Source organism: Papio anubis, chromosome 6 (assembly GCF_008728515.1).
Source record: "Papio anubis isolate 15944 chromosome 6, Panubis1.0, whole genome shotgun sequence".
Lineage (NCBI taxonomy): Eukaryota > Metazoa > Chordata > Mammalia > Primates > Cercopithecidae > Papio > Papio anubis.
The window spans coordinates 163,552,282-163,568,326 of NC_044981.1; the positions used below are offsets into that span (position 1 = coordinate 163,552,282).

The window sequence follows — 16,045 nt, forward strand, 5'->3', positions numbered from 1 at the left end:
CACAGTTTATTTTTTCCTTAGTTTTAGGTTACTATGCTCCTGTCATAAAGAAGCCCCCATATTGAACAACAACAAAAATTGATGTGGTTTAGAGACTGTTGTATTCTAAAAGTCACTCTAATGCTAGTATTTTTTCCTGTTCACAGGTAAAAGGGGAAATACAGTTTTGAAAGATCTGAAATTGATCAGTGATAAAATTGGATCACTTGGATTAGGTAACTAGATTTCCAGTTTTTGTGTTGATCGTTTTAAAGTGATTATTTTTATGGTAAGGTTGTAAAAGAAGTGACTCAGTCTGCCTACGCTGAACACCTTCCTGCCGCTGCTCATTCAGCAGGTGTTTGAATGGCTTTTACGTGTTCAGGATTACACCCTATACGAGAGATGGCTACAGCAACAGCCATCATGTCCTTATGAACCTCTGTCTTCATGGAGTTTGAATTCTGGTCAGGAATATGAACATTAAATCGGCATCTACAGATATTTTGAGTGTAAAAGGGTCAGTATATATTTGTATGGAAATGGCTAGTAGGTTACCTTTGTCCAGTCTTGGCATTCAGGGAAGACCTTTTATAAGAAGTGACTTCTGTGCAGAAGCTTCATGGTTAAGTAGATGTATAAGAGAGAAGGGAAGATATTTCAGTTCAGATAGAAAAATTTGTGCAGAGGCAGAGCCATTTGCTAGATGCTGGTAGTACATGGTCCAGGCCTCAGAGAATTCAGTCTAATGGGGAAACAGACTTATTGAAACAAAAATTGTGAGATGTGTTCAGTTCTGTTCCATGGAGCAGAAGTTGGTAAGCCTGCCATGTAAGTACGTTCATTCCTACGGAAGTAAGAGTGTCAGTGTGAACATTACCGAGCCCTGCACCATATGCTGAGAGCACAGTTCTCATTGAGTGTTCTGTTCTGTACAAGACTGTAGCAGGGTGACAGGCATACTTTAGGCAGACTCATTTATGTAAAGGCAAACTTGCTGACCTGAAGGAATCGGTGCAGCCAGCTTCTCGATGGTCACTTCCTATGCTCTCTGTGGATGTGATGGCATCGCTTCCTGGTCTGTAATCACTCACACATGGAAGCATTGGAAGACAGCTGCACAGGCAGGTTGGGGAGAAAGACAGCTGTGTCCCGTGTGCTTTTAAAACCCAGCCCTGTCCGAGGGGCAGCTCCGAGAACGCCCTTCCCTCTTCTGGAGAGACATTTTGGATAGTGCAAAGAACTTGGGCTTGGAGTTGGATGGAAGTGACATCTCAGATGTGGCACTGATTGATGGGTAGCTAGGGAGATAAACTAAACTGCTACTTCCTCATCTGTTAAGTGGAACTAGTAACATCTGCCTTGTTTTAAAGAATAAATAGGATTTAAATATCTCTTCATACGTAAATTAAAGTACAGTGCCTGGCATGGTAGGTGCCTAGTAAATGTTAGTTTTCTTTTTATGTTACTTTGTTCCCCCATTTGCAGAAGAATAAATGTTCCCTGAGCTGCCTGGATTCTTGTTCACACAGTGCCCTGGGGTCCTGGTAACTGAGTTGCTGGTTGTGCTGCCCTCTGCTCTTTGTGCGTCCTGGTTGCTGGCTGGCCAGCTAGGTGGGCCAGCCCCCTTTCCCTCCCTTGTGCTTTTCCTGTCAGCTGTGGTTGTGGTTGCCATTAGATGTTCTTTTCCACTCGACCTCAATGGCTAACTGCCACTGGAGACTTTACTCCTGACTTCTGCACCGTGATGGCTGCCCTGTCCCCTTTGTGTTCTGTTTTTTTTTCACTTTTGTGGTGTTTCACTCTGTTGCCAAACCTTTTAGCTTTTTTCTCTTGACTGCTCTATTCTCTTACCAAAGTGAGGGTTTTCCCGCCTGTTTCTGAGTGGGGAGCTGCTGAGAATTCTCATCCTTAGGAGGGAACGTGGTTACTGGGGCTTCAGAGTTGCTGGGTACAGGCAGGAGGGTGGTGTGCTCCTTCACTTCACTTCTCTCGGGACTTAGGCTTACCTCGGGTTGGAATTGGGGTAGTTACGCAGGTGAGAACTACCAGTTCACTAGCTGGATGTTTGTCATTTAGCTAGGCATTAGGATTCAGTAGAAATAAAGATTTATTTAGTTTTGCAACAATGTTGTGTTCTGTCTGGGTTTTTCACATTTTAAATATACAGTACTCTAGATATTTTGAGTAATACGTAGAGAGATGCTAGTGGACTAGCCTAGGAGAATAATGATGTTAGTGATAAGTGCCTGGTGCTGTACCAAGGAATTATTTTATTTAATTCATATCCTATGAGGTAGGTTTTATTACTATCTCCATTTTTACAGATGAAGAATCTAGGTTAAGTAACTTGCCCAAGGTCATGCTGCTTTTGGAGTCCTGCTGCATCACACAGAGCCCTCACCATTGTGTTTTACTGCCTGTGTGTTATTTAGACAGCACTGAAATAATCATTTCAATGGGAACTTAAATTCTGAGTTCCAAAGAAATAATCTACAAATAAAGCTTTAGAGCACAATCTATTTTAGTTTGGCAGACAAATATTAATTAAAAGTGCCCAAATGGAGTGTTTATAGATAGGTACTTTGCATATTTAAAGCAAGAGTTACTAAACTTTTTCTGTAAAGGGCCAAATAGTCTATATTTTAGGCTTTGCTGACGGCATGTACTGTGTCTCATATGGTCTTTTTTTTTTTTTTTAAACAATCTTTAAAAATGTAAAAGCCATTCTTAGTTTATAGGCTGAAAAAAAGCAGGTCATGAGCCAGAGGCAAGAATGAAAGTAAGGAAAGCAGAAGGCTGTCAGGAAGTCCGGGCCAAAGATGACTGGGGTAAGGGCAGATAAGACAGAGGGTATGGGATGGGGAGGAGAGACTGTCAAAAAAGGAAGAAAACAAGAATCCTTGGCCTGAGGGCCAAAATTTGCTGACCCTTAAAGTAATGTAGTACAGGTTGAGTATCCCTTAACGCAAATGCTTGGGACTAGAAGTGTTTCGGAATCTGGATTTTTTTTGGATTTTGAAATGTTTGCATTTTTCTTACCAGATGAGCCTCCCAAATCCGAAAAATCTGAAAGTCTGAAATGCTCCAATGAGCAGTTTCTTTGAGCATCACATTGGCACTCGAAAAGTTTTGGATTTCATTCAAGTTTGGATTTCAAATTTTTGCATTTGGGATGCTCAACCTATATGTATTCTGTTAATCATTTTGACACTGGCTTAAATTATTGTTAGTACTAAACAATACATAACCAAGAAGTCAGAATCTAATGTGTTATAGCACATTATTCAGTAAATACCTTGTGTTTTGAATTGACTACAAATGCTGGCAGATGGGGAATCCAGTTAGCTTCCTTTAAGTCCACATTGCAGCCACAGCTGTCCTCGCTGTCTCAGCTCAGTGTCCACCTCTGCTCTCCTCACTGGCCTTCATACATAGGAACACCATGATGGGTCATTGGAGGCTGACATTTTAGTAGCTGCCACTGCTGGTTTTACTTAGCACTTGCAAACCAGCCACATACACGGTTTGTTTAATCAGATTTCCACCTCTCCTACTCGGCCCTGACAGTGCCTAGTTTGCCCTGACAGTGCCTAGTTTCTGTCAAGCACTTGCAGCCCTTTAACCTTTGAGGCTAAGTGGAGATGAGCTCTTGATTCTCTAGAGGAGAGGAAGCTGGAAACGTCCCTCCTGACTGCTTATGGTCAGGGATTTCCAGTTCATTACTGGGCAAGATTTGAGTGTAGCAGTAACAAGGATTCATGTTTTCTTTGTTTGCTGATATTCTCCCCACCCCATATCATTTACCCATCTGTCTTATCTGTGGGACACCTGCCTTGACCCAAGCCTTTACCTCTGTTATCTTTGACCTGGACTTTCTGACAGCCTTCTGCTTTCCTTACTTTCATTGTTGCCTCTTGTAAGCACATTTCTTCTTGCGGTGGTAAGATGATCTCCGGGAAAAGAGAAGTGAGATAGTGCTTCCCTGGACTTTGTCACTCCTGTCTTCCCCCACCCCACCCCAGACGAGCTTCCCTTTGTATCCAGGCTAAGATCCTTATTGCGACCAGCCAAGCTCTCATGATCTGGCTTCTGCCAACCCCTCTGATCGCGACTCCTTTTTTCTCCCTCCACCCATTCTGTTCCCCAAATTCATTGTTTTATGGTTGTGTGGCTTCCTTACTGATAGTTTTTAAATTTTTTTTGAGACGGTATTTTAAAAATTTAAAAATTAGAAATTTAAAAATAAAATAAACTTTTAATTTTTGGGTAGATCTTGCAATGCCAGGCTGGTCTCAAACTCCTGGGTGCAAGTGATCCTCCCGCCTTGGCCTCCCAAGTAGCTGGATTACAGACGTGCGTCACTGCTCTGAGCTGCACTGGTGGTTTTTCAAACCACCGCACACTTCCCCACCTCAGGGCTGTCACATGTTTCCTCTTCTTGGAACACACTGTCCCCAATAATTTGTACCTCTGCAACCTAGGTTTCCACTCAGTTGCATCCTTGGAGTTCTTCCCAATTGCACTGTTTCTCTTCACTAGAGTGTTTGCTCCTTGAGATCTGAGATACCATCTTAGTCATTGCTATACCTCTAGGGGACCTAGTCATCACTCATCTGCTTGATAAATTAATCATAAGATTTGACCTTATCTAACTGTCTGGACAGAGCTTGAATCCCCACAGCAGTCCGACCGATTTAGAGACAGTCCAGCCTTATCTGAGGGAGGATCGAGGACAAGGCCCACAGGATCTTTGAACGGCTCTTTGAAGACCTGTCACGCCAGGTCTTCTTTTTGTGATCCACATCTTCTGCATGTGGCTGTGCATAATTCCCGGGTCTTTCATAGGCCATCCATTCACATTTTAAATTGGCTCTCATGTGCCTCCAAGTCTGCTTTGAGGCTGACAACCCTTTTTCCTTATCTAGCCCTCAGAAGTCCTGGGAGGGAAGGGCTGCTGATTTGCAGATTTGTGCTTTATAGCCTTAAGTTGATCTTAAGGTGCCCACTCTATCAAAGGCTCGTGGTGCACTTTGAGAAACTGGTAACACTGCCTCACCATTCACCATCCCACCTTCATTCAGTTGCCTTTTATTAAGATCTTACTGTGGACCAAGGTCTCTGTTAAGCACACCATGTACCTGAATCCTTGTGTTAACTCTGATTGGTGTGGCTTTGGCTGTACGTCAGACTGAGGACATGGCCAAGAAAGGGCACCTTACATTCTCGGGTGGCAGAGCTGTGGAGTGGCAGTTGAGCCCTGCTCTGTCTGACTGAAGGTGCCCTTTTTGCTGTGCTCTGTGGCCTCTTCACACTTCGTGAGTGTTTTTAACTTTTATAACGAAACAATTAGCATGTTGAAAACTCTCAGTAGTTCATCTAGTACTTGGAGGGGATTAATGATGACTTGCTATTGCTATATGCCATTAAGTCAAGGGACCTTATTAATCGTGAGCGTGCCCCATGTTAATTGCCTTAGAGTACCTGGAGTAAAGATGAGGTGTTAACCACATTTTATAGTCACTTGTAACAGTTTATTATTTCTTAGGTATTTCATTTGTCATTTGTCTTCATATTATATATGCTAAAAATGTTATTTCTAGTTCAGGACTTTTTAAATGATGCAATATAATTAATTTTTTTAAAGGAAATGTGTGTTTAATGGTAGGTAAATTGTGACGTGTATTAGATATAACATATCTTTTCTTAAACTTATCAGGAACTGGAGAAGACGATGACTATGTGGATGATTTTAACAGGTAAGAAAAACTATTGGGCAAATACATAAATATATACATATTTGTAAACAATTTCCAAACACAAACAAGACAAAATTACATTTGGTGCTTATTTTAGTGTATTTGATTCTGTTGTTCATATTGATTGAAGGTGAAGAAAAGATAGTTAATCCAAAATTAAATATTTGACTTTAGAGCATGTTTTTGATTTTACATTAGAATGTAGACACATTATGTTCAGGAAACTTGGTAGTAAGAATGAGATGAAGAATGCCGGGCGCGGTGGCTCAAGCCTGTAATCCCAGCACTTTGGGAGGCTGAGACGGGCGGATCACGAGGTCAGGAGATCGAGACCATCCTGGCTAACACGGTGAAACCCCGTCTCTACTTAAAATACAAAAAAATTGGCCGGGCGAGGTGGCGGCGCCTGTAGTCCCAGCTACTCGGGAGGCTGAGGCAGGAGAATGGCGCGAACCCGGGAGGCGGAGCTTGCAGTGAGCGGAGATCGCGCCACTGTACTCCAGCCTGGGTGACAGAGCGAGACTCCGTCTCAAAAAAAAAAAAAAAGAATGAGATGAAGAGAAACATTGAAGAATTAACTGAGAAGTCATTTAGAAGCAGTACAGTTGCCATGTTGTAAGTGTTGAATTTCTCTTCCTTCCATACCTTTTTGTGGCAGGAATTGTCTCCATTTGACTTGAAATAATGACGCTCTCAAATTAGGTTTTTGATTCAGATCACATTTCTTAATATGTGGTCTGCCCTAGTAAGATTGCCATTCTTTTTATTTTGAGACAGAGTCTCACTCTGTTGCCCAGGTTGGAGTGCAGTGGCGCAATCTGGGCTCACTGCAACCTCCTTCTCCCGCGTTCAAGCCATTCTCCTGCCTCAGCTTCCCATGTAGCTGGGATTATAGGTGCGTGCCACTATGCCTGGCTAATTTTTGTATTTTTAGTAGAGACAGGGTTTTGCCATGTTGGCCAGGCTGGTCTTGAACTCCTGACCTCAAGTGATCCACCCACCTGGGTCTCCCAAAGTGCTGGGATTACAGACAAGAGCCACCATGCCCATTGATTCCTTTCTTATACACAGAAATATAATATGTAATGTAGAAGTAATATTTGTTGTGGATATGATTCGAAATTTTAAATTAGATGCCTGAGAATTTTATTTAGTTGACAGATTATCTTTCCAATTGGAAGTCTGTATTTTTTATAATTTATTATACAGTTTTTGAGAAAGAGCATGATGTAGTAGATGAAATTGTAAAAATCTGGGTTGGTTTCTTTCTTGCTGTTGTGACCAAAGTCACTGCTTTGAACCTTCATCTCCTCATCTGTTACATTGACTTGACTGCTACTGCCCTTGCCACATTATTTTAAGGGTCAAGCAAGACAATATGTATGAAATTAATTATAGTTAATGTTATATTTTACTTAAAGGATGAAAAGAAATATCTGAATGTTTAAAGAATGGTAGTTAATCTCTTTAAATGTTTATTTTCAGAGTTCTTATTTTTTTTTTCCCCTCCTGAAATTAGTACCAGCCATCGCTCAGAGAAAAGTGAGATAAGTATTGGTGAAGAGATTGAAGAAGACCTTTCTGTGGAAATAGATGACATCAATACCAGTGATAAGGTGTGGTGTTCTGCATATCCCATAGAGCGCTTTTTTTTTTTAACCTATTTGTTGATTTACTGTAAAGCTTCAAAAATTCATACTAATTAGTAGAAAAACAGTTGAAAATTATGAAAAGTCATGACACAGTCCTGGCTCAAGTTTATAAAGAATGTCTTTGATGAATGTGTAAGATTGGTTTTGGTTGTCACTTCCTTTGGTACCCAAGTCTCGCTGCTGAAATACCTGAGGATTATTCCTGGGGCACTGGAATTGCTGTGGATTAAGAGGGATCAGGCTGGGTCAGGCCTGGTGAGAACTGACCACCTGGTATCGTAGATGGAAGTCAGTATAGGGTACTGTGATCACAGGATGAAGCTGAGCCTGGAGTGCAGAGAGTGTGGTCATCTTGGCCAGTTGCGACATCTGAACATGCAAGCCACGCTGGGCTAAAAACCACAGGAGACAAGACAGTAGGCCATAAAGTTATAAGAGTCCATATTTGAGATCCAAACTTGACCTTTTTATGTAGGCAGAGAACAGAAGATCCTTCGATGGTGAGCTGTAGCATTGCAGAGTCACCTGTCAGCACCCACATCAAGCTATCCCCAGCTCAGATGAGTTTACCAGTCAGGTCAGAGGTTGCCATGGCTGGGAGGGGACTTGCTTTCCAGAACGAGGTGGGATTCTCTAAGCGTGTGATCGTCACACAGGGAGAAGGCCTTTGAGAGAGGTAGCGTTTACAATGCAACCACACAACCTAAGTTAGCAACATCTATGTTTGCATTCTTATTCTTTCATATATTTTCTTAGTTAAGCTTTAACCTTTGACCCTCAGTTTCTTTACTTGTAAGGTGGAAGTATTAATACCTATGTGATAGGATTATTTTGAAGGTTAAATGATAATATGTAAAGCACTTCTCTAATTCCTGATGTATTATACCCTTATAGTTATAAATTTAGCTTTCTCTTTTCACCCTGCATCATCCTGAAGAGGCCTGAAAAATGTTGCTTTAAAGTTTATACCAAAGAAACTATAGAAGAATTCTTTAAATGTGAGGTAGAGGACTCGAATAAATTACTGTTAAACTAGGATTTGTGAAATGATGTGGTTTGAAGAGGAGGCGTGGCATCCCTTTGCCATTGAAGGCCTTGCATGGCGTCCAGGAGTCTGGGCTTTGCTAGGCTGCTTCTCACTGGGTCCTACTAACTGGGTTTGGCACATCAATGTTCCTAGAAATTTTCACTTAAAAGCTTAAATTTAGATAATTTTGCCATTTATTAGCAGCCTTTTACATAGAATGGACTTTGACAGTCAGTGTACTTCATTAGGAAGCATTTTCTAAAGCCTTCTGTGCAGAGAATTGATACCGGGCACCTGGGGAACACAAAAGCATTTGTGTTCTTTGCAGTCAGAATACAGCAGACAATTTGGTCACCTTTCAGCCAAGGTGACCAAAACCACTGTCCATTAAGCACCTACTATTTAGAAAGCACAGGGCTGGGGATGTGGGGGTGTGAGGAAGGAGATAGCTCAGTGGAATGGGCCAGTTCTGTAAGTTCATCACATCTGGGTTTGAGTCCTGGAGCTGCTACTTACCACTCACAAATTTGGTCAAGTTGTTTAACTTTTGGGCCCTTGGGTCTCACATCTATTTTGCAAGAGAGATGGTGGTTGTGAAAATTAGAGATAAGCGTGTAAAGCATATAGCTCAGTGCTTAGCAGAATAGGCATTCAATAAATGGTATCTAATACTATTATTGATTATAGTCACAATAGACATTTCTGTCATATGTACAGATACAGACTTCTCCCCTCAAATTTATGCAGGATCAGAGAGAGAAAAGCCATGTGTACAAACATAGGAAAATCAAGTTTTATAGTGACACTTTTTGTAGTAATTACTTTTTATAGTGACAAGTGCCCTAAAATGCCAGTCATTCATGGGCTGTGAAAATTCAGAAGCAGGAACTAATATTTGATCAGGATTTTGAAAGATGACTGACTTGGTTCTGTGAGGGCTGAGGAGGAACATGGTAAGCGCCATGAGAACAGAAGGGAGATCCAGGGACATGTCTGTGCCGCCCTGACTGCAGAGCTTCACTGGAGGGCGCTGTGTGAAGAGACAGAATGTTGGGAGGAGCAGGGTTGTTAGAAGGTGACTTTGAACCAGAAATGACAGAGGATGAACTAGCAACAGAGGCCCTGGGGAGGGTAGTCCCTGCAGGGGAGCCAGCACGAGCAAAGACATAGGTAGACGTTGGAGGAAGAGTGTCACATGTTTGTAAGGGACAGAACATAAGTGTGCATCCCAGGTTTCTGTTAATGCACAGCAATCTAATTCAGCAAACGTGAACATTTACACTTCATAAAACTTTTCAAAATCTTACAAAAAATTCCTGTCGATTTGTATGAAACTTGCTATCACAGGGATCCTTTATTTCCCTTTCAAGACTCGAAATGTACCTTTTAGATATTTTTATTTTGTGATATAAAATCTATTTTTATAGTTTTGAACTAAGTTGCCCACTTTGAGTTCTTATTCTAAAACTAATGAGGCATGAAAGCCGCCTTTATTAGTTTTGTTTTTTTTTTTTTTTTTGAGACAAGAGTCTCACTCTGTTGCCTAGGCTAGAGTGCAATGGCTGGATCTTGGCTCACTGCAGCCTCCGCCTCCTGATCAAGCAATTCTACCTTAGCCTTCTGAGTAGCTAGGACTACAGGCATGTACCACCACGCCTGGCTAGTTTTTGTATTTTTAGTAGAGATGGGGTTTTACCCATGTTAGCCAGGCTGGTCTCAAACTCCTGGCCTCAGGTGATCCCCCCGCCTTGGCCTCTCAAAGTGCTGAGATTACAGGCGTGAGTCACCATACCTGGCGGAAAGGCTTTATTAAATAGCCATTTATTTCTAGTTAGCTTTTGTTCATTCAGTTTTCTTTCTTGGTAACTACTTTAAATGAAGCTGTTCTTCTTGGAAGTTTCTGGTTGTTACTGTGTTCTTTTCTTTGCCTTAAAGCAAAACTAAATTAATGACCTCCAGTAACTGAATTATCTAGATTAAGATCCTTTTCAATCCACGATTTTTCCTGTATTCACTCTTGTCTGTAGCTTAACATTTGTGTTAATACAACACTCAATTACTTTGTAAACGAAATGGAAAACCTTACCGATTTCACTCTGTAACAATGATGGGAGGAGAAAATACAGTTCCAAGGTATCAGAGTCTGTTTTATAATCTCTCTGCAAGCTTTTCTGACTCTTCAGTTTTTGTGTAAACTGAATTTGAATTGAATGCATAAGAACTGTAATTAAGATTCCTAGTAATTTTCTTTGTGAGATAGTTTTACAGCAAGACTATATTTGGACCAAGAGGAAGGGCAAGGACTTATCTGTTGAAAAGGGTTTTACTTATAACTTAAATTTCTGAATATCTGAAGAATAACAAAATGAGAGGATATGTGGGGGGCAGATTAACAGACAAAAGCATCTCACAGTATATCAGGATGGAACTGTTGCATCTCTGCAAGATGTTCCTATTCTTGTGTGTTACTATCTGGCCCAGGTGTTGGCACACTTGTTCTCTAAAAGGCCACATAGTGAATATTTTAGGCTTTGCAGGCCATAACTACTCCACCCTGCCATTGTATGGAGAAGACAGCCATAGATGATGCCTAAGAGTGTGTGTGTGGGTGTGGCTGTGGCTGTCCCCTGGTCTGTCGCCACAATGATGAGTCTAGGTGGGACTGGAAAGGTTGAGTTCTGTCCTTACTCAGCTGTCAGTGAGACCTGCCTAGCTGTATGTTCAATATTTTGGAGCCTGTATCCTCACCCTTACTTAAGTAAGGTTTTTTCCTTACTTAAGAAATAATGTTTTCTCAGCCTGCATTATGCTTAAATAGCTATTAATATTTCCTTTCTCCATCATCATAAGTTGTTTATACAAATGAATAGGTATAAGTTGGCTAATAGGTTAACTTTCTAGTTTACAAGTAGTTTAAACAGAAATAAAAATCAGTCATTTCTTACAACACTTTGTGAACCCGGGGCTAGGAGTCTGAGAGTCCATGGGCCGTCCTGTCTGCCTTTCTGTTTTCACTTCAGCCTCCAAAAGGACTCGTGATCTGGCTTCAGGTGGCACAGTGTTAAAGTGTGTCACACCATATCGAGCTTGATGTTAGAAACTTAATGTTCTATACCATCATATGAACACGTAAGAAGGGATAGTTTCCAAAGTATACATTTTAGTAACTTTTTGTGAAATTTAATGTGGGTAAATTTTGGTTTTAGAGTTAGCAATTCATAGAGTGATACTGTGAACAGAATCATACATTGGGACTATGCTCAGGTAAAGAAGTTTAATACAATTTTTCACTAATTTGTTTCTTAGATTAAATTGGAATAATGTCTAAGATGTGTTTTATTTTAAATTTTCACTTGAAATATTTGAGAGTAATCATAAAACATTGAACTCAAACGATTGTGCTAACTTATTAGACATGATTTTAGGCAAATCACTTCTCAACACAGGTTTAAATATGAGTTGGTTTATGAAGTATAAAGTAATACTTTAATTACAACAACAGTTTTTTAAATTTTTAGTTTTTTATTTCTTATTTCCATAGGTTTTGGGGGAACAGGTGGTGTTTGGTTGCATGAATAAGTTCTTTAATGGTGATTCGTGAGATTTGGGTGCACCCATCACCCTAGCAGTATACATTGGGCCCAATTTGAGCCTTTTATCCCTAACCCTCCTCCCACTCTTTCCCTGGAGTCCCCAAAGTCCATTGTATCATTATTATGCCATTACATCCTCATAACTTAGCTCCTGCTTATACATGAGAAAATGTGATGTTTGGTTTTCCATTCCTGAGTTACTTCACTTAGAATAATGGTCTCCAATTCCAGCCAGGTTGCTGCAAATTCCATTATTTTGTTACTTTTTTTTTTTTTTTTTTGAGTCAGAGTCTCGCTCTGTCACCCAAGCTGGAGTGCAATGGCATAATTTCAGCTCACTCCAACCTCTGCCTCCCGGGTTCAAGAGATTCTCCCGTGTTGAAGCAATTCTCCTGCCTCAGCCTCCCAACTAGCTGGGACTACAGGCACATGCTATATCGTCCGGCTAATTTTTGTGTTTTTGTAGATACAGGGTTTCACCATGTTGCCCAGGCTGGTCTTGAACTCCTGACCTCAGGTGATCTGCCTGCCTCGGCTTCCCAAAGTGTTGGGATTGCAGGCGTGATCTACCGCACCTGGCCTATTTGTTCCTTTTTATGGCTGAGTAGTATTCCATCGTGTGTATATACCACAATGTCTTTATCTCCACTTGTTGATCAATGGGCATTTGGGCTGGTTTCATGTTTTTGCAATCGCGAATTGTGCTGCTGTAAACATGCGTGTACAAGTATCTTTTTCATATAATGACTTATTTTCTTCTGGGTAGATACCCAGTAGTGGGAATGGTGGATCAAATGGTAGTTCTACTTTTAGTTCTTTAAGGAATCTGCACACTGTTTTCCATAGTGGTTGTACTAGTTTACATTCCCACCAACAGTGTAAAAGTGTTCCCTTTTCACCACATCCTCACCAACATTTATATTATTTTTTGATTTTTTGATTATGGCCATTCTTGCAGGAGTAAGGTGCTATCTCATTGTGGTTTAGATTTTTTAAAATAACTTAAGACTACTCACATTCTGACACTTAATTCTTTTCTTTCTTTTGAACAACGAAGCTTGATGACCTCACACAAGACCTGACTGTATCCCAGCTCAGTGATGTTGCAGATTATCTGGAAGATGTTGCATAGTCACGAAGAAGGAAGTATTCTCATTAACAAGGACAGAGGACTGACCGGTTCCATTTTTTTTTTTTCCCAGACAATCACTCAGCTGGAATGTCTGCTCTCTATTGGTGCCTTGCATTTCAAAAACATTGCAGATATTTTTTAAAAGTAATTTTCATTTTACTAAACAAAATGCTTCCTATTTGAGCCCATGTGTGAAAGATTTAATATTCTTAATTTAACTGTACATTTCTTTATGGAAATTGATTATCTACACAGTTTCATTACAGGGAAGGAACCCATGAAAACATCAGTGTTAAGAGCATGATGAAAGGTGTCAATAAAGCCGTAGGATCGCACAACCCTTTGTGTGTGTGGCTGCTGGTACGTGTGGTCTTTGAAAACCTTGGCTTTAGCCCTCTGGAATCAGAGCTTACCCACCATAGTATATTTTGATATTAGGTGGTTCTACACATAGTTGGCAAAATGACTTGGTAAATTTGTAATACTGAAGTATATTAGTATAAGTTAAATTTGATGTGTCAACTTTATTTTGTATTTCCTTCCATTTGGAAGGTTTGTTAGACCATTAAGGTTATATTAAAGTACTCTTGTCTGTGCTATTTAGTTTTGCTTGTTTTAAAGAAATCTAGAAGTGGTTATGAGTTTTAATTCATAGAATTGTCAATAACAGATAACATTTGCAATCGTCATTCCTCCTGTTGTCCATGTAAGCAGCTTTAGTCGTAGGTTCTCTTCATTATAATTTATTATTTGTAAAGATTCCTTGAAACATATTCAGTACCAACATGCATCTGAAACCATTAAGCAGTGCTTTTATTTCAGATCTGTAAGTTAATTGTATTAAAATCCAAATTGGAATGAAATAGTAGTAATGGCCTAAGACCATGTTCAGTTTGACAAGCTTTATATACTGTACATAATTTCATTGTAATCCTTAAAAATAGAGCCAATAATAGAATTTCCACAGTCTCATTTATATGGTTAAAGCATTATTGCTATTATGTAGGGCACGGACGTTTATAATACCAAAATATTTTAAAATGTGCAAGTAGAAAAAACAGTAGAAAGTGATGCATGCATATTTATATATAAGTAAAGCTAGGATTATGCTGTTTTTGCACTTTATAATTTCAATTAAGTTGCGACTTTTTACTACAAGTTACCTTTATTAGTAAAAGGAGAAATTAGACCTAATTCATTGGTCTTGGTAAGTGAGCAGACTGCATGACTTGTGCAATGCCAGTTTCTCATTTCATATTAGCCAAATATTATAGAAATTACTCCTTGGGCTCTAACATGTAGAGGAAATGAAAATGTAAGGATTCAGGCTGTGTAACAGAATCTGGCTTTTTAAATTTTAAGTGAAACTGAGCTGTAAACATCAAGAGGAAGTAGGACATAAACTGGGCCGGTACAGCCTGGAAGCCCTGTGTATTTCTGCCCTCTGTCTGTGAGCTGCTATCTCAGTCTCCTTCAGCTCTTCATGTCTTAGTAAACAGCACCATGTGCAGATGTAATCTTGTTGCAGTCCCCCAGTGTGGTTGTTATAAAATGCATTTCCTTGTAAGTCATCTGTGTAAACAGTCACTTTCTAAAAGCACTATAGTTCTGGCCCTCTGGAATTTGGATCACATGTATGATTTATTTTTAATATTTGATAGGAACTAGGTTTCAGTGAAATGATTTGAAAGCATAGCAGGATGTGGCTTTTTAAATTTATGAAACTGTCGAACAGTAGCAACTGAAATTTGTCACTTTTCTGTTACCCAGAGAATCAGACCTTTTGATAATATTTGGGAGGGTAAGAGAAAAATGCCAAATATGAAACTTTTTTGTCAGCACTACATACATCTTTTTTTTGCGGGGGGCAGGGGTACGGAGTCTCACTCTGTCACTCAGCCTAGAGTGCAGTGGTGTGATCTCGGCTCACTGCAACCTCTGCCTCCTGGGTTCAAGCGATTCTCCTGCCTCAGCCTCCTGAGTAACTGGGATTACAGGCGCATACCACCACGCCCGGCTAATTTTTGTATTTTTAGTAGAGATGGGGTTTCACCATGTCGGTCAGGCTGGTCTCAAACTCCTGACCTCGTCATCCTCCCGCCTTGGCCTCCCAAAGGGCTGGGATTACAGGCATGAGCCACCATGCCGGGCCAGCACTACATCCATTTTATTGAATAATTTTGAATGACTTCAAGTTCAACTATGAAAAAGCTTTCTTTTCACATGTACTTTTTGATTAGGTATTGTCAACTTATTCAACTTGAAGATGTGAAGTGACAGGTTTTGCATGTGATGAGTGTTTTCTGTTAAAAAATAAATATTGAAATATTAACCCATGAAATACATTTTTATGGTAACCTTTGTTTTACAGTGGAGTTTTTTAAATGCTAGGTGTTTTATTGATAACTACAAATGAATAAAAAGCATTTATTCTCTCTTTGTTGATATTCAGTTGTGCTTTTATACTTTATGTTGGATAACAACCTGTGAGCAGTTGTGTAGATGCCACCATTAGTCCCTGCCTCATGCTTGCCCACAGCTCTTCCTCCCCTCCTCTCTTCCCTCTCCTGCCCATGCGCCAGAGCTGGGCCAGCCCACTGCCACACAGCCTCTGCACCTGAGCTTGCCAAAGCCGTTCCTGCCTCAAGATGTGATATTTGCCCCTCCTTGTCTGGAATGTCCTTCCCCTAGAACTGCATGAAGCTGGTTTGTTTTGGTCTCATGTTCAAAGAAGCTTCCAGACCTAAGGGAGATGTCCATTCTCCTCCCTGTCCCTGCCCCACCACTTGCATTTACCCCTTTTATTTTATTCATCTCAGCATGCTGTGAAATGGTCTTGCTTATTATGTGTTTATTATTATTGTTATTAACTATGAGCTCATGAGAACAGGGATTTTCTTTTA

General features: G+C 40.3%; 1 protein-coding gene across 3 annotated transcripts in view; it reads left to right on the top strand.

Annotated features, from left to right (window-relative positions):
• Positions 1-15,587, top strand: part of FGFR1OP (FGFR1 oncogene partner) — a 44,402-nt gene extending 28,815 nt beyond the window's left edge. For all 3 annotated transcript variants that reach the window (XM_021937514.2, XM_031667563.1, XM_031667564.1), the window contains 4 exons: positions 147-215; positions 5,699-5,738; positions 7,258-7,354; positions 13,068-15,587. In XM_021937514.2, the coding sequence (XP_021793206.2) occupies positions 147-215; positions 5,699-5,738; positions 7,258-7,354; positions 13,068-13,142 (281 nt within the window). In that variant the 3' untranslated portion in view covers positions 13,143-15,587. The remainder of the gene's footprint in view (positions 1-146; positions 216-5,698; positions 5,739-7,257; positions 7,355-13,067) is intronic.
• Positions 15,588-16,045: the final 458 nt, after the last annotated feature.